The sequence below is a fragment of the Rattus norvegicus genome, chromosome 1 (genome assembly GCF_036323735.1).
Source record: "Rattus norvegicus strain BN/NHsdMcwi chromosome 1, GRCr8, whole genome shotgun sequence".
NCBI lineage: Eukaryota > Metazoa > Chordata > Mammalia > Rodentia > Muridae > Rattus > Rattus norvegicus.
In genome coordinates this window covers 117,790,042-117,811,730 of record NC_086019.1, presented here as the reverse complement: position 1 = coordinate 117,811,730, position 21,689 = coordinate 117,790,042, and the positions used below count along the sequence as shown (strand labels likewise).

Below are 21,689 nucleotides of genomic sequence, written 5' to 3'. Positions count from 1 at the left end.
CCTCAAAAATATCCCAGATAAATAACCAAATAGAAAGATGGGGGAAGGGGCTGGAGAGATGGCTTGGTGGTTAAGAGCACTGACTGCTCTTCCAGAGGTCCTGAGTTCAATTCCCAGCAACCACATGGTGGCTCACAACTATCTGTAAAGGGATCTGATGCCCTCTTCTAGTGTGTCTGAAGAGAGTAAGAGTGTTTACATATATAAAATAAATAAATCTTTTTTAAAAAGATGGGGGAAGGTCTAGAATAGGTTATTTCTATAAAAAATGTACACAAGGACATCTGCTTTGTGAAGAGATTCTTAGCTAGATTTATCATCACAAAAATGAAAGTCAAATGCACAATAAGAAAGCACTTTATTACTACTAGGCCAGGTATAATCAAATGACACTATGAAGGAGCTACCCAAGATTTTGTACATGTTGCTGGTATAAATTTAAAATGCCTGGATCACTTCAGAAAACAGTTTGAAAGTTCCTCCAAAAGTTAAAGCATCATGCTGATTAATAATTGCACTTCTAAATACGTGAATTCACTTTTTGAGAGAATAACATCATGTCTATGCTTTGGTCAGTTAGGTCTCCAAAACAACATATTGCCCTTAGTTACCAAGCATAACTAGACCATAAGACCTTTGACTAAAGACACTGAACACATTGGTTACAGGACACAAGGAAATCAATTTCAAGTCTCTTGTGTTCATAGTGTCAGAAGGTGCTGGGCAGGTTGAAAAAACACCCTTGGTCTTAGTCAGCACTGGCTATAAGCATGGAATGCATGCTACAATACTGACCTGCTTGGAAAGGTCTCCCCACTGGTATAATAGCAGCACCACTATTATTGGATAAATAAATGCTTTCTGATTCCATTATGTTTATACCCATAAACTTAGTTGGTAGCAATCAATAGAGATGCAAAAACCAGTCAAAGTGCTGAAATAAGAGACTGAGGGTTCAGCCCTAGATGTGACATCTCCATTAATCCTAAACCTCAGAGATTGGTAAAAGAAGAGACGGGAGAAAGAAGAGCTGGAGAGCTGGAGGAGTGCCGTGGAATGATGTATTCTGGACTGGTATGCACGGTTATCACATTAATAAACTCTCAGAAGCTATGGTCCTATAAAAGACCTACAAAAGACCATTGCAGTTAAAACCCCAGTGTAGACATGGTGGGTGACCTCTAGGCTGCATCCCTTACTAAGGAGCTATTGACAGGTGGTAGCAGCTAAATATGATCATTCTTTTGTGGAAATATGGTCACTTATAACTTTCTCATGCTCCAGTGTGTGGTTTCATAGCTATTCACACTAATTAGACTTAGTGTGTAATGAAAAATAAATTATTTAAAAATAGATAATATTATTATACTGCAGAAACTGAATAAAAGTGAATAAAGAGAAATTTTTCCCACAGTAAAACATGTACACAAATATTCACAACAATATCATTCTAAATAGCTTCCATGTGGAAATAACAAAATTAATTGCTCAAAGGATTAAAATGTGCCTAATCCATTCATACAATAGAAGAGTTTTCAGCAGTCAAATGTAATCACGAAATGACACACAGCACACCATGAGTGCTAAAAAGAAAAAAAAAACTTACTTGAAGGCAGCCACTTACAAAGAACTCTATTGTGTGACTTCATTTACATGAAGTTCATGGAATAAGCTCACAGAGAGAAAAGGGAAGTGAGTTAGTGACTGGGCATGGGGAAATCACTGCTAAAGCTACATGTTTCTTTCAGAGGCAGTAACATTTAAACTCGATTGTGTTTAAGGATTCAGAGGCCTACAGATACATAAAATACCACTGAATTGTAGAGTTTAAATGGGTGAATTATATTGAATATGAATATCTCAATAAATCAACAGATAAAAAGGAGAAAATATGCTATGAGTCTATTACTGGAATTATATGCCTTAACTGATAGCAAGTAAAAGATGTATTATATTGCCAATAAATACATATTCTTTCCCCCTTTTCTTTTCTTTTCTTTTCTTTTTGCAAGCAAAGTGCGCTCAACATTGAACATATTTAGACATGTTTGTTAGAGTCTTAAAGGTAACCGCAGTAGATGCATGTAGATAGATACTTTTATAAGGCTGTACGGTAATGAGTTTTTGAAAAACTCTGGCTTCTGCAGTGAGACATATATCAGGAGATCCTGAAGGCAAGTGCTTTCACAGCAGCACACTCACAATGAAGCTGTTCTTTGGCAGAGGCTGCCATGCATGCTCTGAGCCTGCTATCTAGAACTCAGGAACTGGAGGTGAATCCAGTCTAGAAATGCAGGTGAAGGATGTTCAAAGAAAGAAAATGGGGAAGGGAGACAGGAAGGGCAATTCCTCACTGAGATCAAGGGGAGGGTAAATCCTGAAGACACAGATGTTAATGCATCTTTCTGCTTTGTTTCTCTATACCCGTAATATCTTTACTAATAAAGAACTAATGCTAATATTTTGTCAATATGAATTCAGGGAAAAAATTAAAACTTTTGGGTCCATGAACAAACTCTTAGAAACGTAAGTGTTAACAGTGGGACATAAAGGAGACTTTCAAAGATCAGTTTGCCATAGTCTCTAGTGAAGAAGCAAGACAGTATTTTTGAAAACAGACTTAAAGAACCCATCAGTTTCACAATCGGATATTTCAGTTTTTCTCCATATTTCAAAATCTTTTGAAACAAAGTCATAATGCCCTGATCTACTTGAGTTCCAGAAAAAAAGAGAGAAATCAAAATATCACACAGCTATAGACGTATATTAAATAATCTGTTCTCCACGGATCTTGAAAAAAATATCCTAAGATAGTTTTCAATGCAAAGAATACTAAAAAACAATAAATTTTAGATTTGGCAAAAACTGGACATTACACTCAGTGTGCAGGACAGACACTCAGAAGCAGTGTGAAAGATGCAAAGCTGACTTGGTTATGTACAAGCCTAGGGTTCTAGGTAAGTGCTCCTCCCTCCTGGGTTGAGCCCATTTACTATGATCTCCTTAACTCAGAATTTCCTTAAACTTAGTTCATTGCCTTGATTGGAATTTCCATGCTCTGTACATATTTCATAGCTCATTAGTGTTACAAGCACAGACTCCAGCCCCCTGACTTTTTTTTCTTTTTTCTTTTTTTTCGGGGCTGGGGAATGAACCCAGGACCTTGCACTTCCTAGGCAAGCGCTCTACCACTGAGCCAAATCCCCAACCCCCAGCCCCCTGACTTTAAACTTCAAAATATTTTCCTCCAAAAGCACACTGTGCTAGATGAAGCTTCCTCCAAATGGTACCAGAAAAAATACAGATATATTTAATCCATTTTTGTGTAATATGAATGTAAGCATTGTGCCCTCCGTTTTTACTCTCACATTAATAACACAAACAAAATAAGTAGACGTTGAAATCTTCTAAAAATGAAGGAGATGGATACTAACAGCACTATTTTGATACTATAAATAGATAATGCACAGTCCAGCAGGGCATGTGTCTGTGAGGAATAGGATGTCTAGGAGGTTATTAAACATTGAAAGTCAGGGATTCACAAGTTCCTTTGTAAATTGGAGCTGTATTTTCACGGAACCTACAGACATACTCCCATATTCTTTAAATCACCTCCAATTGGCTTCCAAGAGTGAATAGTACACAAATCGTCTGTCATCTTCTTGAGACAAGATCATGATCTGTAGTCAAGCCTGGCCTTAAGCTTGTAATCCTCTTGCCTCTCTTTTTCCAAATGTGGACATTGTAGCATCTACTGTCACAATATCCCATTTTAAGAAAAAAATTATTTATTTGATAGTGAAATTACAAGAAAAAGAGAAGCAGGAATAACTAAGCCAAGAGCAATAAATTAAGAATGAAGAATGGGAAGGATGTTGCCAACTTAAAGCAATTGATGTAATGAGCATTGTGTCGAATAAATAAACCAATGTACAGATGAGCTATGAGAGCAGACTCTCACGCACACACAATTTCTGAGAAGGGTGTTGCAGTACACATAACCCGTAACACAATGGGTCTGCAACCTTTTCAAATGACAGATAATTCACACAAAGACTTTCACAGGAAGGTCATCAAAGATGCTTATCAATAGGCACCAGAAAGCACATTCAACCTCATTATCAGGAAGGCAGATGGAAGATATAAGACACTTACATCCAGTGGGTGAGGACTGTATCAAGTATGGGGGTCAGGGACCTCGGGCTGACTGATATGTGTGTACCATGGTATGACCATTTTGGAGAGCAGTTTGGCATTGCCAGTTAAGTTTGAACATTTCCACTTCTACTCTAAGGCATGCAACGAACATTAATCTGTGCATATATCTGTAGTTATATAAGCAACTTTAAGCCTTTCTGTGCTTAAGAAGCAGAGCATTTCTACACATTATAAAGAAAACAAATGTACCAAAGGAATCTAGTCTCCAAATGTGAGGTTGAGGTAGATACAGTTGCTACAGGCAGACTCTATTATCCTGTAGACGATGCTCAAATCAGGTGACAGTGGCTATACTGTCATAAGACAATAGCTGTTATCAAGGATAAAGGGAAAGAAGTTCAGACAACGAGGTAGGAATAGTTACTTAAGCATTCACTTCAGGCAGAGTTGTTTAGATTCACACTTGTACTTGTCAAATATTCTTATTTATGTGTTCAGAAAGAAAAGTTATGAATATTAAAGTTACAATCTTATTTTTATAGAAGTTTTGATACTGAATCTTTCTCCATTGCATTGTCTTACCTCCTTCTGTCAGGTGTATTGGAATATTTACTAACTTAGGTTTGACAAGCCACTAAAATATCTCACCCCTCCTCATATCTTTTTCTTCTCTTTTGTTTTCTTGTCTTTTCTATCCTTTCTTTTCCAATCCTTCCTTTTCCTTCCCCTTTCTTTCTTCATTTCTTTTTTTATCATTTTCTCTATTATTAAGAATGGATTCCAGGGGCCTTGTTCACTTAAACACCTGTTCTACTCTTGAGTTGAACTCATTCTACATAATTACTTCTTTTTTGATGAACTGGAATCAATCTGATTTGACATTTAAAAACTTAAATATTCATTAAATGTTGTTGGTATATCCAAAATATTTCAGTAACCTTTAAATTTACTATATGTAATAAAAGAGAAACTAGGTAAAATAATGGAAAAGATTATTTTACTGGTACTCTGACCAGAATCAACAGTCTTATATGAGCTCACCCAGAAGTTCTAATCATTGTCTTATTAATTATTTCATTAAGAGAAGTGCTCTGATCCACTTGTTAAGTGATAGTATTTAAAAGTAAAAGTTCACCTGCCTGTCTCCGTACCAATACCATGTGGTTTTTTTGTCACTATTGTTCTGTAGTACAGCTTGAGGTCAGGGATGGTAATTCCCCCATTTCTTTTACTTTTGAGAATACATTTTTGCTATCCTGGATTTTTTGTTATTCCAGATGAATTTGAGAATTGCTTTTTATCTCTGTGAGAAACTGTGTGGGAATTTTGATGGGGATTACATTAAATTTGTATATTGCTTTTGGTAAAATGGCTATTTTTACTATGATAATCCTACCTATAAGGATTAGCATGAGCATGGGGATCTTTTCATCTTTTCAGGTCACTTTCAATTTCATTCAGGGATTCGAGGTTCTAGTTGAACAGATTTTTTTTTCATTTGCTTGGTTAGAGTTACAACAAGTTATTTTATATTATTTGTGATTAATGTAAAGGGTGTTGTTTCCCTCATTTCTTTCTTGGCCCAGTTATTGTTTGTATAGAGAAAGGCTACTGATCTGTCTATATGAGTTAATTTTATATTCTGCCACTTGGTTGAAGTTGGTTATCAAGTATAGGATTTCTCTGATAGAAATTTTGGGGTCGTTTATGTATACTATCATATCACCCACTAATAGTGATACTTTAACTCCTTGCTTTCCAATTTCTACACATTTGATTCGTTTTTTGTTGTTTAATTGCCCTATCAAGAACTTCAAATACTATATTGAATAAATAGGGAGAGAGTGAGCAGCCTTGTGTTGTCTCTGAATTTAGTGGGATTGCTTTAAGTTTCTCTCGATTTAATTTGTTATTGGCTGTTGGTTTGATGTATATTGTATTTTATTTTGTCTACATATGTGCCTTGAATTCCTGATCTTTACAAGACTTTTAACATAAAGGGATACTGTATTTTGTCAAAGGCTTTTTCAGCATCTAATGAGATGATAATGTGATTTTTTTCTTTGAGTTTGTGTATATAGTGGATTATGTTGATAGATTTCCTTATACTGAACCATCCATGCATCCTTGGGATGAAGCCTACTTGATAGTGATGAATGACATTTTAATGTGTTCTTGAAATGTTTTGCCAAATTTTACTGAGTACTTTTTTTTTTTTGGTTCTTTTTTTTTTTTCGGAGCTGGGGACAGAACCCAGGGCCTTGCGCTTCCTAGGTAAGCGCTCTACCACTGAGCTAAATCCCCAGCCCCTTTACTGAGTACTTTTGCATAGATACTCATAAGTGAGATTTGTCTGAAGTTCTCTTTTTTTGTTGAGTCTTTGTGTTTTAGGTATCAGTGTAACTGTGGCTTCATAGAATGAATTTGGTAGGATTCCTTCTGTTTCTATTTTGTGGAATAGTTTGAGAAGTATTGGTATAAGGTTTCTTTGAAAGTCTGATAGAATTCTGCAATAAATCATCTGGCCCTGGGCTTTTTTGGTTGGGAGAATTTTAATGACTACTTCTATTTCCTTAGGGGTTGTGGGACTGTTTAGATAGTGATAGAAAACCGTGTGGAACAGAGACAGGCAGATCAATGGAATAGAATTAAAGACCCAGAAATATATCCACATACCCATGGTCATTTGATCTTTGACAAAGTAGCTAAAAACTATACAGTGGGAAAAGGAAAACATTTTCAACAAATCATGCTAGTAACTGGCAGTCTGCATGTAGAAGAATGCAAATTGATCAATTTTATCTCCTTGTACAAAGCTCAAATCCAAATAGATCAAAGACCTTCACATAAAACCAGAAATGCTGAATCTAATAGAAGAGAAAGTAGGAATGACCCTAGAGCACACTGGCAAAGGGGAAAATTTCCTGAACAGAACACAAATGGCTCAGGCTCTAATATCAACAATTGACAAATGGGACCTCATGAAACTAAAAAGCTTCTGTAAGGCAAAGGACACTAACAATAGGACTAAAAGGCAATATTCAAAATGTACAGAGAATTCAAGAAGATAGACTCAAAAAGAAAAACAAATAACCAATGAAAAATGGGGTATAGAGCTAATCAGCTAATCAAAGACTCCTCAATTGAGGAATCTCGAATGACAAAGAAGCACCTAAGAAATGTTCGATGTCATTAGTCTTCAGGGAAACGTAAATGAAAATGACCCTGAGATTTCACCTTACACCAATCCTAATGGCTAAGATAAAAAACTCAAAAGATACCAGATGCTGTTGAGGATATGGAGAAATACGAACACTCCTCCATTGTTGGTGGGATTGTAAGCTGGTACAACTACTCTGGAAATCAATTTGGAGGTTCCTCAGCAAACTGGACATAGTCCTACCTGAGGACCCAGCTATACCACTCCTGGGCATATACCCAAAAGATGCTCCAACATATAACAAAGACGCATGCTCCACTGTGTTCATACCAGCCTTATTTATAACAGCCAGAAGCTGGAAACAGTTCAGACGTCCTTCAATGGAAAAATGGATACTGAAAATGTGGTATATTTACACAATGGAAATTCAGCTATTAAATTGAATTGTGTAAATTTAGCTATTAAAAATGGCGACGTCATGAATTTTGCAGGCAAAGAAAAGGAACTAGAAAATATCACTCTGAGTGAGTTAACCCATACCCAAAAGGACATACATGGTATATACTTACTAATAAGTGGATATTAGTCTAAAAGGTCAGACTGTTCACAATACAACTCGCAGACTTTATTAAGCTTAATAAGATAGAAGCCCAAAGTGTGAATGCTTCAATCTCACTTACAAAGGGAAACAAAATAATTATGGGAGGGAGAGGGAAAGAGGGACCTAAGTGAGAGTGGGGAGAGGGAGGGGAAAGGGGAGCAGGGCCAGGTATAGAAAGAGGTAAAAAAGAAGTCTAGAGAGCCAGGAGAATGAACATAAATATGTAACAATAAGGGAGGGAACAAGGTAGGGGTAGGGGAGGGAACCACTAGAAAGTCCCAGATGCCAGGGATTCCAAAGGCTCCCAGGACCCAATGGGTATGACATTAGCTTAAGTATCCAACAGTGGGGAGATAGAACCTGAAGAAACCACTTCCAGAGACATGATCTCCATTTGAGGTATGGGGCCACCACCCATCTCAAAATTTTTAACTCAGATTTGTTCCTGTCCTAAAAAAAATGCAGGGAGAAAATATGGAGCACAGACTGAAGGAAAGGCCACTGAAAGACTGCCCCACCTTAGGATCCATCCCATCTGAAGATACCAAGCCTGGATACTATTGCTGATGCCAAGAAGTGTTTGCAACAAGAGCCTGGTATGGTTGTCCTCTGAGAGGCTCTGCCTGCACCTCACTAAGACAGATGCAGATACAGCCAACATTGAACTCAGCCTAGGGATCCAATGGAGGAGTAATGGGAAGGACTGAAGTTGCTGAAAGGGATTGCAACCCTCTAAGAAGAACAAAAAATATCAACTAACTGGGCCCCCCAGAGCTCCCAGGAACTAAACTACCAAAGAGTATACATGGGTGAGTCCATGGCTCCTGCTACATATGTAGCAGAGGATTGCCTTATTTGGCATCAGCAGGAAGGGAGGCACTTGATCCTGTGGACACTTGGTGCCCTAGCCAAGGGTGATGCTGGGGGTGAGGTAGGAGTGGGTAGTGGGAGCACCCTCTTAGAGGCAAAGGGGATGGGGGTGGCGGTGGGGTTGTGGAAGAGAGACCAGGATGGGGGAAACATTTGAAATGTAAATAAATAAAATAATTAGTAAAAAAAAAAAGTTAAAAGTTCAGGAAATGAAGTACTTACAACACACCCGAAATTTAGGTCTTGACCAAAAGGATCACAGAACTCTAGAGATGTTTGATTTCTACTTATTCCTGGAATTTCATTGTAAAAGTTCACAGAGCTGGACAGACATACACTTACTAAGCCCATGGACATGCTCATTGTTTTCAATATGTTTTGCAGGCGTGTAATGCCATGCAGGCTGGAACCTACTGAGGACAGGATGACGGTATGAGATGATCCAGTCTCCTGTCACCTTGTTTGTCAATGTCCTTATAGGTCTATCTCTTCTTCCCATGCTTCTGCACTTTCTTAGAGAGCACAACAATGCACACATCTGGATTTGAGCTAAGATTGCTGCTTTTAAACCCTGAGTAATATGTTTATAAGCACTTTCATAAAAATTAGAATTCAGAATGAGAAAATAACATAGCTAATAGACCTTGGATTTTTCAAGAAGTAAGTTGCTTTACTGAGTATTTAATGAATATAGTCCACCTTCTATTTTCTTATTCTTGAGGGACTTTCCTGGGAGAACCTAATGTTTGGAGTTTGGTTAATTTGTCAGAACATCAAATACATGGTTAGATACAAATACATTTACACAAGAGATTTTATAGAGCATTTGATGAAATGTGAGATTAATACTTGACAATTGACAAACATTATACTAGATGTGACTCAAGGCTTTTCAATGAAAAAATAAGAAACTGAAGGAGAAGCACAAGGAAGATGAGTAAAGGCAGTGGTGGGAGAATTACTCACTGGACAGTATGAATGGACTGCATTAGTAGAAGACGAAAAAAGGGAAAGATATCAAATGGAGGCTAAAATCTGAACTAAACTTTGGAGGTAAGATAAAGAATGAATGGCAGGATAAAAGAAAGACAATTAAATGCTGTAACCAAGATAAAAGTTTAGAGTGCTAAACTGAAGGGCTCATGAGTCAGGAACTGAGGCCACGGGAAATGTGTCAGTGCTATTCAGTGGCTTGAAGAGTATGGGAGCCTAAGGCTAACAGAACAGTGGAGAAGAGTAGGGCTCAGTGGCAGGTGGTTTATTTCATTTTTGTCTTCCATGACTTCTTGGTATTGAGTCAAGACATTCCAGGGTCCTGGATTAGGATGTGGGGGCTTCCACCTCGAGTACCAGTTCTTAAAAGATTACATGGTAGCCCAACTCACCTAGAACACATGGCCTTTGGTACAAGACTGCAAAGGAGTCAGATACAGTGCCACACAATGGTTCAGTAGATGTAGCTTCCCCAACTTCATACTTTGGAATTACATGTTTTTATAAGAAATCACTTAACATAAAAAACTGGAAAATGAAAACTTAGAGTTTAGAAAGATTAGTGATGGAAAGGACAAAAATAGAGCATGTTTGGAAAGCAGGAAGAACCTTGACCATCATGGTAGCTGTGCTTCAATTTTCCTATTTCAACATCACTTCAATTTTCTAATTTTTTTTTTTGCAGTGCTACGAATTGACCCTGGGCCTCATGAACATACTTGATGCTATGCTATCAATCAACATCATTGACTTCTAATTTTTCTATACTTTAACATAAGCTAATACATTGTAACAATATGGGCTCCCAGGGACATTAGTGATATAAAATTGACAAAAAGAAATGTTACTGTGATGGTTGCGTTGGTACTATGCAGCCTGGCTTCCTTTTCAAATCAAATCAAAACACTGTTCAGAACATTGGTATGCTAGGAGCTGAACTGTTTTTTGCACTAATGAACCCAGTTGTCAACCCATAACACTACAGCAATTCTAGAGCATGGCCACCTCATTACAAGTGGCATAATCCTTAAGTCCCATTCAGGAACAGGGGGGATTTATGTGATTGCTTTGACACATGGTATTTTAATCCTTGATTATAGAATGTCACTGGGTTTTGAATTATCTCTTCTGTGTAAAATATTTATTGAACTATCTCTTCTGCAGAAACAATTCATTTTAATATATACCTACCAGACAGTTAAACTCTGTAGGTTCAACAGCTATGCATGACACAATCTACTTTTCAAGTGGACATATATTTTTGTTCCCTCCTAATCCTTGTGAGATAGTCTGTGTTTAGGTGATGAAGGCTTTTGTTCCAGATTACGGAACAAAATTGCATTAATTCACAACATCAGGGACTAGCAAACCCTTCAGATTGCATTTAGCTTTAAAATGTCTTTAAGATGACAAGGGCCACGGTATTTTTTTCTGTATTGGTCAGAGTAATTCGAACGCATAAGTTCTTTGGGAGTGAAAGATTTTATAACTGATATCAAGTGGCATGCAGCATTCGGTGGATGTAAAACTCAAGTCAGGCTCCAAGAAAGACAGTGTTGCATTTCGATGACCTCATGGGTCCATGCATAGCTAAAAGACGTCCTTCTGTTCCTGCAACTTGCATGCTTAGGCAGTACAGTCTGACTTCCATCTCTGAACAAATAAAAATACAGGTGCTTAAAAGAATAGTTCCAGTTCAAGTCAGGTTACGTGCTGCCTAGTCTCTACTATCTCTGGGCATCTGAGATAGTACTGTAAGAGATTCTTAGGTAGGCAGCTTTGGGTCACAAAGGCAACTTTGTTGACAAATGCAGACATGGGCAGGATCTCTCTGCTGTGGGAACACTACCAGCAAACTCTGAGCAGACCTTTTGCATATAAGGCTTGGGGCATAGGACTGATGATACCTCAATTTTATACATAATAAATGAGCCGTTTTCTTCAATGCAGCCAAGTAATTTTCTTGATTTTGCACACATGTCCTTGATGTTAAGCCTCAGATTTTGATGTTTTTCACACCCCACACAAGAGACTGCGTCTCCATAGATCTGCAGGCGACAGTGACATGCAGACAAACCTGACATAAAACTTCAAGCTTCTGTCTCCACTAACACTGCCTGGTAGAAGCCAGGTTGGAGAGGAGAGATACCGGTAAAAACTTGGAGCCATTATGCAGGTATTCAATGACTAATACTCCAATCAGACAGGAAGTAGGCTGGGGGCCGGGAGAGCTGGGTATGCTGTGAATAGGACCAATTCCTCCTGGGAACATGCATTCTTGCTGTCAAGGGAAACAAACGCTGAGGGTAGAGATGGAAGGGATTGCGAAGGTATACAGCAATAGCCTAACAGCCAGGATAGCTGTGGCAGTAGGAAGGGCGCAAAGTGCCTCCTAGAAAAAAGCAGCATGAAGGTGAAATGAACCAGACCTAGTTAGCAGAAGAGACACACACACATCCTAGGCAGATAACAAAGGGCCAGTTTCCTTAATGCCATCATAGCCTGAGACTGATTCATAGCTGTTGGGTTTTTTTGAAGTGTATGGACTGTTCTGCTTTCCTTTAGCATTTTAAACACTGCTTGTACACATGGCTATTCTTTACATTTTGAAAAACACTTTTATTTATCATCTGAATTATCATGCAGAGCATGCACCAAAAATGCAAAGCAACTGAGATATCACCACATTCATAAACTATATGTGACAGAAATGTAATCAAATCTCAGCAGGCACAGACAGAGAGCTTGGATAAGAACGGTGGTAAAGCTCAGGCCATGACAACCTTTAGCAGACAGCATTCAGAGAATGCTGGGGTGTGGAGAGCAGCACAGGCCTCTTATCCTGGATCACCAAAGCTAGACTGAATCCAGGAAGTGAAAAAGGTGGTAGCTTTCGGAACATCTTCTATCATTTCTGTCCTTTTCTTTTTGTCTCCAAGGCCATCCAGCCTCTTCTCTAACGAAGGATGGAATATTAGGTATGGTATTAAACAGGGACCAGCTACTTTCTCATCCACGGTCTGATCCGCCACAGCATACAATGGGGAGTGTCTCATTATTAGATGGACCTTTCTCCTTATCACAGGAACCAATGCTTTTAACACAAATGCTAAAGCAGTTCATGTGATGGTCAATTCCTGACAATACATGGAAGCCAGCCAACCTACACGTTACTAAGAGACCATACTGTCATAGCATCTATCATCTTAAAAGGACTAAAAGTAGACACAGGATCACCTGTGGCGAAGACAACATTCCTGGAGACCAGACGGTGCTCCACAATGGAGAACTGTGGGAGCTCGATCCTTTCCACGCCAGTAACAGCCTTGTCCCCGCCACGCCAGTAAAATTCAATGTCATCCGTGGTGTATCCATCTACCAGGAGAGAGAAGCAGGAACATGGTGGATAGGAGACACTGTCACTTCAATAGCAATGTATAGCCCAAGAAATTATTTTTGTTAAAAGGACTAATAGAAATAATGGTTCTATTAAGTTTAAAGAATTATTTAATGTGCACAACTGTGACAAATGTAAATTAGCTTTCATGTGTCTCTGTGTTACCTTAGCAGTCTGATTTGTGCCAGAATGATCCTGAAAGGCAGAGAATTGGGGTTGTGGGCTTAGACCAGAGTTCTGTGTGCAAAGCATGACATTCCAAATACCTGGGACATCATCTAGTGGAGGACTTTCACACATCTTTACAGTGAGGAGTACGATGGTGGGGGAAGCAGGTTTGAAGATTCAGGAATGGCTACAGAGACTAAGGTCCAACTTTCCCAGTAAGAGTCTAGTGACAAGAGTTCTTTTTAAGGTGCCTGCCCATTTTAGAAAAGCCCTTTGCTGGGACACTCCTGTGCCAAATACACTGGCAAAGGTGTCCTCCTCACAAAGAGTATTAACAATAAGGATTGTATCTTTCACCCAGTTCATATTCACCTGAAAGACAGGCAGTGCTCCTTGAGAATGAGAGAATCAATGAGAAGCAAAGCACAGTCTAATCTCACCACACAGAATCACCCAGAAGATCACAGCAAGCTGTGTATTTATTTCCATCTCTCTTTGTAATTTTTATTTTTCTTTGTCTCTTTTCTTCCTATTTTCTTTCATCTCCCGTCCCTTCTTCCCCATCCTCCCCTTTCTCCCTTTTCAACTTCTTTCTCCCCTCACTCCTCCCATCTCCCTTCCCTTACTTCCTTTCTTCCTGGCCTTCTTGTTTCTCCCTTGAGTCAGATCTCATGACCCAACACCAGATTACCTATGCCATCTAAGTGCAGGAGTCACAGACCATCACATACAATTGGATTTTCCAATTAGATCAATAAAACACAAATTTGATTTAAAAATATATTATTGCAATGCAATAGAATTTTGTATTTGAACATATATAAAACAAATCCAATGTTTTCATAGGCCAGGACCTCAGCTTGTGCAGTGTTCATCATGTCCCTAGAGCAATCTACTGTCCTCTGGGTAGACCATGGTGTGGCACCCACCTCTTTCTGTCTTCCTGACCTGACAATTCCTTCACTAATAGAATACTCACCTGATATAAATCCCACAGTTGTTTTCTATGCAGTATTTTAAAAAGCCCAAATTTCTCACAAAGACCTTAAGAACTTACAAGGTGAACCCCAATGTGATGCCCTCCCTCTCCCATTACCACACTAGGTATGCATGCCTCTTACTGCTCAGAGCAGCTCCTGTACCCAGACCAGCTGCATTCTCTGCAGGAGCCTTTCTCAGGTATTCAAATAGCACATCCTTCTCCAGATCACAAGATTGACTGAAGGCTTCCTGCAGAAGCCTCCATGAAACCCCACCTCCTGAGTAACCCCACAAACAGCCACAGTTCTTGTATTTCAAAACACTTATTGCTCTTTCTACCTGTTTCACATCCCTCTGGGTCATATACTCCAGGCTGGAAAGCATTTTGCCTCTGTGCTCTATATGTCCCTGTACTTACAACAGTTCATGCACAGGGTCAGAGTGCAGCTCTATGGTAGAGTGCTTGTTTCACATCTGTGAAGGCCTGGGTTTAATCCCAGAAACAGAAAACAAAATCAAAGCTAACTATCAATGCTAGCATACAGTTGAACCCTGCAAATTATGTGAGGGATAAATTAAAGGAACAACAAATTTATACTAGGCTAGAAAACAAAGATACAACTTTTCCACTCCACCCCCAGTGCATATAAGCCAGTGGAAAGGAATTCCCTACTTGTCCTTAGACACTCTCAGTCTGGAATTCTGTAGGACAAGTCATCCCTTACCCAAGAAATCTCTTTTGCCCAACACCTGCTGAAGTCAGGTCACTCAGAAATAATGGTCACACCCAGAGGTGTGTGCAAGCAGTTGGAGCTGAAGCAGCTTATTAAATAAAAGCTCGATTCACTTCCTAAAATGTCCACAGTCTCAGCAGAACCATGGCCTCAAGTCAAATAGAAGGCATTTGACTTTCTACGATAATCCTAAGAACTATAGGGATCATCATCTTTCCTCTGAGTCTTTGCATGTCCATGGCGAAAGTCCTCTAAAGCTCCAATTCTGCATCGTTGGATATGACTCTACATTCCTGATCTCTGAATTCACAGATGTCAGGAAGATGGCATTGATCAGTATAGCAGAGAAGGGTACAGTGTGACCAGCTGCAGCTCCCACTTTGTAGTTCCTCATTGTGCTTAAGATCTGTATACTCTCCTCAATCACAAATACTTCCAGTGACACCACAAAAGCAACTTCAGGTAACCACCCAAATCTCAGTAGAAGGCTAGTGGAGATGAATAATAAACCAGGCTGTGACAGACTCAGTACAAACACTTGTTGAGCCTAGGAATAAGGCTGTGTAGGACAGGTCAGGATCAACAGGCAGAACTGTTCAGGCGGTAGAAGGTACATCTTCCTGCTAGAACTCTCCCTGCAGAGGCACGGAGCACTGAATTATCAACAAGGCAACTGAGCACTCCTCAAATTGAAGAAAATCGCCAAGATGCAGAAATGGTCAGCTCGTAAGGCTATGATTCTGATGGGAAATGAGTTTCACTCCAACTGCCCAGGGTCCCAGCAGTCCAGCCACTCAAGCATGATAAAGCAGATTGTAAGAAAATTGCATCTCAGTGTTTCCTCTGTTTTTGCTGAATGGTTTGAGATGAGGAACATTTGTTTTCTTTTGTTTTCTCCTATTTCGTCACAGAGAGCAGACTATCTAATCAGATTAAAATAAAGGACTTTTTCAGACTGAGTTACACACACACACACACACACACTCACTCCTGTCTTTCAATCAATATGCGTCTCTCTTGCTTTCTCTTCCTCTTTTTATATCTCTGTCTTTCTTTGTGCTCACTGTAAAACTGCTAAGACTTAATCCTCTAATACTATATTTTGTTTCCTGTGTTGGGACTAATACCCAGGTTCTTGTGTGCAGAAGACAAGCATTCTACCATTAAATTGCCTCCCAGCCTAATTTTAAGATAGCTATAAGAATGATAAGCACATTGCAAGTGCTTTGGTATACATACTAACTTACAATGACAATAACAAAAAACTTATAATTCAAAAGACAAAATGTGGAAGGCATTGTAGAATACACACAGCTTTCAATTTCCAGGGTGCAGTTTTGCTCATCCAGTGGGTATCTTCTGAGGTCCATCATGCAAGCTGCTGTGGTGGTGATCCTGAAATACACAGCAGGAGTGGCATTAGAGGCGTGCTAAGGAACAGAGGAGGGAAAAATGCCTCTAGACAGACATAAGTCACATATACATAACCCCCCTTCCCAAAGTCCACCTCAAGGTATACTGAGAATTTTGAATGAGTAAGAAATTCCTTAAATGCACTTTTTGAATATATTACAGATCAGATTTATTAAGAAAACAGAGTCATACTTAATTTTACTTCCTTTACCTGTTCTAAGTTGACAAGTAAAATCTATACATGCTAACAGTGTGTGGAGTAAGATTTAGAAGTATGCATGCATCATAGAATGAAAGCAAGGACTACACTCCATCCACAATCCAAAACTAAATACATTTTTTCCATATCATGCAATTATTTAGCCCAACATCCCATCTTATTCATAGAACAAAGTCTGTAATTGGGATTATTATTTTCTACTACCTGTTCTCTTACTCATCTCCCCCAAACAAACTGAAGGCACATATCCTTGAATGCACATGTACATTGGCAAGGGCATTGTGTTTAGGAGCCTCCCACTCATGGTGACACTATGTAGAGTCAGAATGACAATTATAGAAACTGGATGGGGAAGCCTGAATAAGTCCAGAAGTAGGTCTTTCCTGCCATCAACTGTTTCTGACATGTAGGACTTTTATCTTATTAACTTGATAAATAATGCAAAATATTGTCAGGAGCCATCATGGAAAGGGTAGAAGTTATCAGGTGATCTTCCTAAAATGATCTTCCTAAGATGGCTCCACCTTAGATTAATAGCTATGATGGATTTGTTCTGGCAGGCAAGGCCCATGAGAAATTGATTTCAGGAAAGATTACTGCTATTAATATTCTTTTCCTGTTATTATTAAACATATATAACAAAACTAGGTATTAGCCCACCCTTTTAAGAGATCTCTGCAGAACAATGTGGTGATGCTATATAGACAGATAGATGATTCCTTAATTCTTAATGATTATCCTATAAGAATAATTTTCTGATAGTCCAAACTGCAATGAGAACTTTTCCAGTTTTCAAGTGTCATGAGTTAATTGCTTCTGAGATAACAAGCAGGCATCTACTGCTCAAAGTACATTTCAAGAGGTTGTAAAACCATTACCCAAGGTCATAAAAGGGAAACTAAGGATTTACTATAGGTGCAAGGACAAAAGATAAAATATTGACTGGGTTTATCTATACAAAATTCACTAATATGTTAGTCATGAAAGTTATGGTATTTAACTCTCTATGATCCTGTAGAGCTAGCAACAGATGATGAATGTTTAGCCAGGTAATTACTCCTAATGGATATGCATGTTGTAAACTTATTGTCCAATTTATGATTTCAATTTATGTGTAAACTTATGGTGAACTTTTACCATGTGATCATATATTCTGAAAGATGGGTAAGTATTGAGGACAAAGAGACAAGACAGAACTGAGGAGAATTTTTAATGTAGAGCTGAACACAAGAAGAACTTAGAAGTAAAGGCATTGGGCGTAAGAGCATTGCAACATCAGAGCAGGAGGAGAGAGCAAGATTAGAAGGAGAATGCAGAGTGGAATAACAGAACTTAAAAATTAAGAAAGCAATATGCAGAACACATAGGGAAAGAGGAAAAAAGAAGCTGTAGAGAGAGCAAAAGTAGAAGGTGGACTTCTCCTTAACATGGGGCAGAACAGATCTTTTCTTAATAGAAAGGCATGTTTAGTCATATTAGAGAGAATAAAGCTTTCTTCTAACAGACATGGTTTTAATTCATTTAACAATAATAGGGAGAAGCTTTTTCTTTCTCTATGAAATAAAGTTTGAGCTCATTTTTGATCCAAAATGAGTAAGTTCTTTCTGCACCGGTGCTAGGTATTTTGCTCCATTTACGTGTGTGTGTGTGTGTGTGTGTGTGTGTGTGTGTGTGTGTGTGTGTGTGTAATTATGAGATAGTATAAATTGAACTGGTCTACATGGAGATTTGAAAATGTGTGTGTATGAATCTGTATATGAATTTATGCGAGTTTAATCCATATTTGCTTGTGTAAAAGTTTTTCCTTATGTGAGCATGACTCTTCTCCTGGTTCAACAAAAGTTTATTACTCCAAACTTCCCTCTAGTCTGACAAGCTCAAGGCATCTGGACAAGAGGGAAATGACTCTAGTAATTAATCCATTACCTAATCCCCTGCTGTTTTAAGATGAGGTGTTAATGCCAGAGACCATAGCTTCTGGCCTGAGAGGAACTCAGGCAGGTCAACTACTGCAGCAAAGTGACTTAGACTTAACATAGGAAAACATTTTATTATTATACAGCAATCTTAAATACCTTGCCCCTGACAATACTCATCTCTGTTGTTGGCTTACCTTCAAGAGAGAACCAGAAAGAAAGAAGAACAGCCAGGGCATGGCGCTGAGCAAAATATGTATTCACTACACCTTTTATTCTTTGGAAAAAAATACTTAGAAAGCCCCATGACTGTAGAGACAGCCTGCATGCTATAACAGGAAAGCATACAAGTGAGGGGTCTATGAAAGATCAGGTTCTGTTGGGCTGTAGGTGAAAGAACAGTTAAGGCAAGGGAAGGTATGGGAACATGAAGAGAGAGGGAAAGGCTGTTCAGCACAGCACTGCCTCTTCACTTAACTCAGGCTAGGTAAGTAACTTGAATGACTGAGGGGAACTTGCACCATTGAGCTCTAACAGAAACGAAAAGGACAGGGAGTTTCAAACTCCAGAGCTGAGTGCTCAAGCCTATTGAATGGATCTGGTCAAGATCGATAAGCACCAGTGGCATCATAGGCTCTGTATTTGTTCTATATTACCCAGTTCTCCTATGTATGTCGCATTGGTTAGCTTTCTGTCTCTCTTCTTTTTTTCTCCCTCCTCCTTCTCCTCCGCCTTCCTTCCTCTCTCCCTCCCTCCATCTTTCCCTCAATCACTCTCCTTGCATTCTTATCTCTCCCCTCTTTTCTTACTTTCCCATTTTGTTCTGAAAGGAGAAGGACCACCATTATACCTGTTATAGTCTGAGAACTACACTCCTATTTCTAAGGAATGATGGCAACAACCAATTGAAAGTGAACCTCACGGAATGAGTGTGATGCTTGGTGTTAGCTCCCCAACTTCACAAAACTAACTTTATAAAATTTAGAATCAGCAGTGAGAAGGGTCTCTAATCATATCTTTGGATGATTTTCTTACTTGAGTTTCTTAAGATGTGAAGACCATCCTGAAAGAGGGCTATTTTGTAGGCTGGGTCCTGGCCTGAAACAAGAAAGAGCCAAGCACTAGCCTGCAGTTCTCATGCAGATGCAGTGTGGCTCTGGGTTCTGTGACATCCCCTTCCCAATGGACTAGAGCTTGAAACTGATCTGAAATAATATGAATATAATTTCATTTTCCCTTAAATTGCTTTGGCCTGTATATTTTATCACAGTTATAGGAAAAGACACCAAGACAGTAAAAATTCTCTGCTTAGCAAATTATTTCTTTAAGGTTTTCATTTTTCTCTTTTTGACTGAGACAAAATATTGACTGGAATCTTTCTGCTTTAGTGTATGCTTCTGATAGAAAAGCAGAGATATATGGACATATAATAGAAACGATGAAAGCTGATGTCCTGGACAGTGAGACAATAAATCTATTGCCACCCACGAGGCTGTCTGTTAGTTCTGTCCTCTGTCTTCTGTCTGTCTGTCTGTCTGTCTGTCTGTCTCTGCTCCCCATATGTAGAAATAGTGATATGAAAATAATATTAGAGATGTTATGTTAAAATGATATATATGTATAATTAATATATTCATTTGTTCCCTTCCTGTGTTTTCCACTTTCCTTTCTTCATTCACTTTCTTTTCTTCTCTCTTGCTTATTAATGTTCTTTACATTTTCTTTTGTACTCAGACATCAGCCAGTCATTGCTGTGCCATGCATGTCAACAAACACTTCACCATTTTGCCAACTGCTTAGTAAAGTTTACTATTATCATTATATATTATTATTATTCCCATTTGTAGATGAGCAAGCAAGGGTTATAAAGAACAACTCCCTCAGCCATCTCAATGCTCTAGAAGGCAGATATATCATAGAACAAGGCAGCATATCTTGTACAACTTAGTTAGTGTTCCATGCCTCTTTACCTTTGTATTAGTGGTGAAGAAGACAATTATGAGTATTAATTTTAATGTCCCCAGCTGATTACATGTTAGCAATATCTTTGCCAGCTTTCTCAAACACAGTCAAAGTTAAAGAACTGTGCCACTGAGGTCACCTTGCTTCACATCAATGCATTCATTGCATTAATCAGATCCACCTGACTTTTGACTGGTTGGCTCTTTGTCTACCTTGGTTTGAGTCTTTAAAGTCAGAGCTAAGCTTGTCCTGCCTACAGCAATCTGTTAGTATCAGAACAGTACTTCTCACAGCAAGTGATCCACAAAAACTCACAGAATAAATGACTTGGAAAGACAAGGGACCAAACTAGGTTGAAATTGTCAAAGAAAGATACCCTGCTATTTTTGGCTTCAAGGTGGTGGATATGAGACAGCAAGGGATGACTGCCCATAATCAAGCACTCTCAGGAAGAGCCCTAAACCCTCCTAGTAGCCAGGATTTCACTGTTCAAAAGGCTCAGAGGATCCCCTTGCCCAAGATCAAGTGGTTGCTGTGAATCCTTTTGCTGTAGAATAAAACTCTGCGGAATCCAGTCCACTGTCCACCATGGGCATGAAAACATTATTTCAATGAAGATTACAGTGAAAAGTATCTTTGGTTCTAATTCCAACCTTGTCACACTGACAGGACTAGGGAAGGATCAACGTAAGTGTTCTAGAACTGAAAAACATTATCTGTGGTGAAGCAGTACCACATAGCAGCTGTTGTTTTCGAGCTAACCACTCTTCCAAGCCCTTTTGTTGTCTATGCTAACTCTCATGATCTGCATTGCAGACTATCTAGAAGCCAGGTGGTTTTGGCTACAAAGGCAACCATCATTTTTAAAGGTCTAAGAACTCAGGTGCTTAGACTGAACACCTAAGCCACATACCACAGAGAACACATTCTTCTTCAGCAGGTACTTACAAGAGAATTGTAGAGGGCACAGGACACGGGTGAGTTTTTCAGTTATCCAACCTTTTGTTGTGTTTTATAAAGTATATATGAAAATACATTTACAGGAATGTCCAATGCCTTTTACTATGAAGATTACTTGAGGTTGTTACTTCAAAAATCATCAGAGCAAGCTAAGCG

At 38.9% G+C, this 21,689-nt stretch overlaps 1 protein-coding gene across 3 annotated transcripts in view; it reads right to left on the bottom strand.

Moving 5' to 3' along the window:
* Positions 1-21,689, bottom strand: part of Gabrb3 (gamma-aminobutyric acid type A receptor subunit beta 3) — a 235,459-nt gene that overhangs the window by 26,500 nt on the left and 187,270 nt on the right. For all 3 annotated transcript variants that reach the window (XM_039101122.2, NM_017065.2, XM_039101126.1), the window contains 2 exons: positions 16,375-16,457; positions 13,020-13,157 (listed from right to left, as the gene is read on the bottom strand). In XM_039101122.2, coding sequence (XP_038957050.1) covers positions 13,020-13,157; positions 16,375-16,457 — 221 coding nt within the window. The remainder of the gene's footprint in view (positions 1-13,019; positions 13,158-16,374; positions 16,458-21,689) is intronic.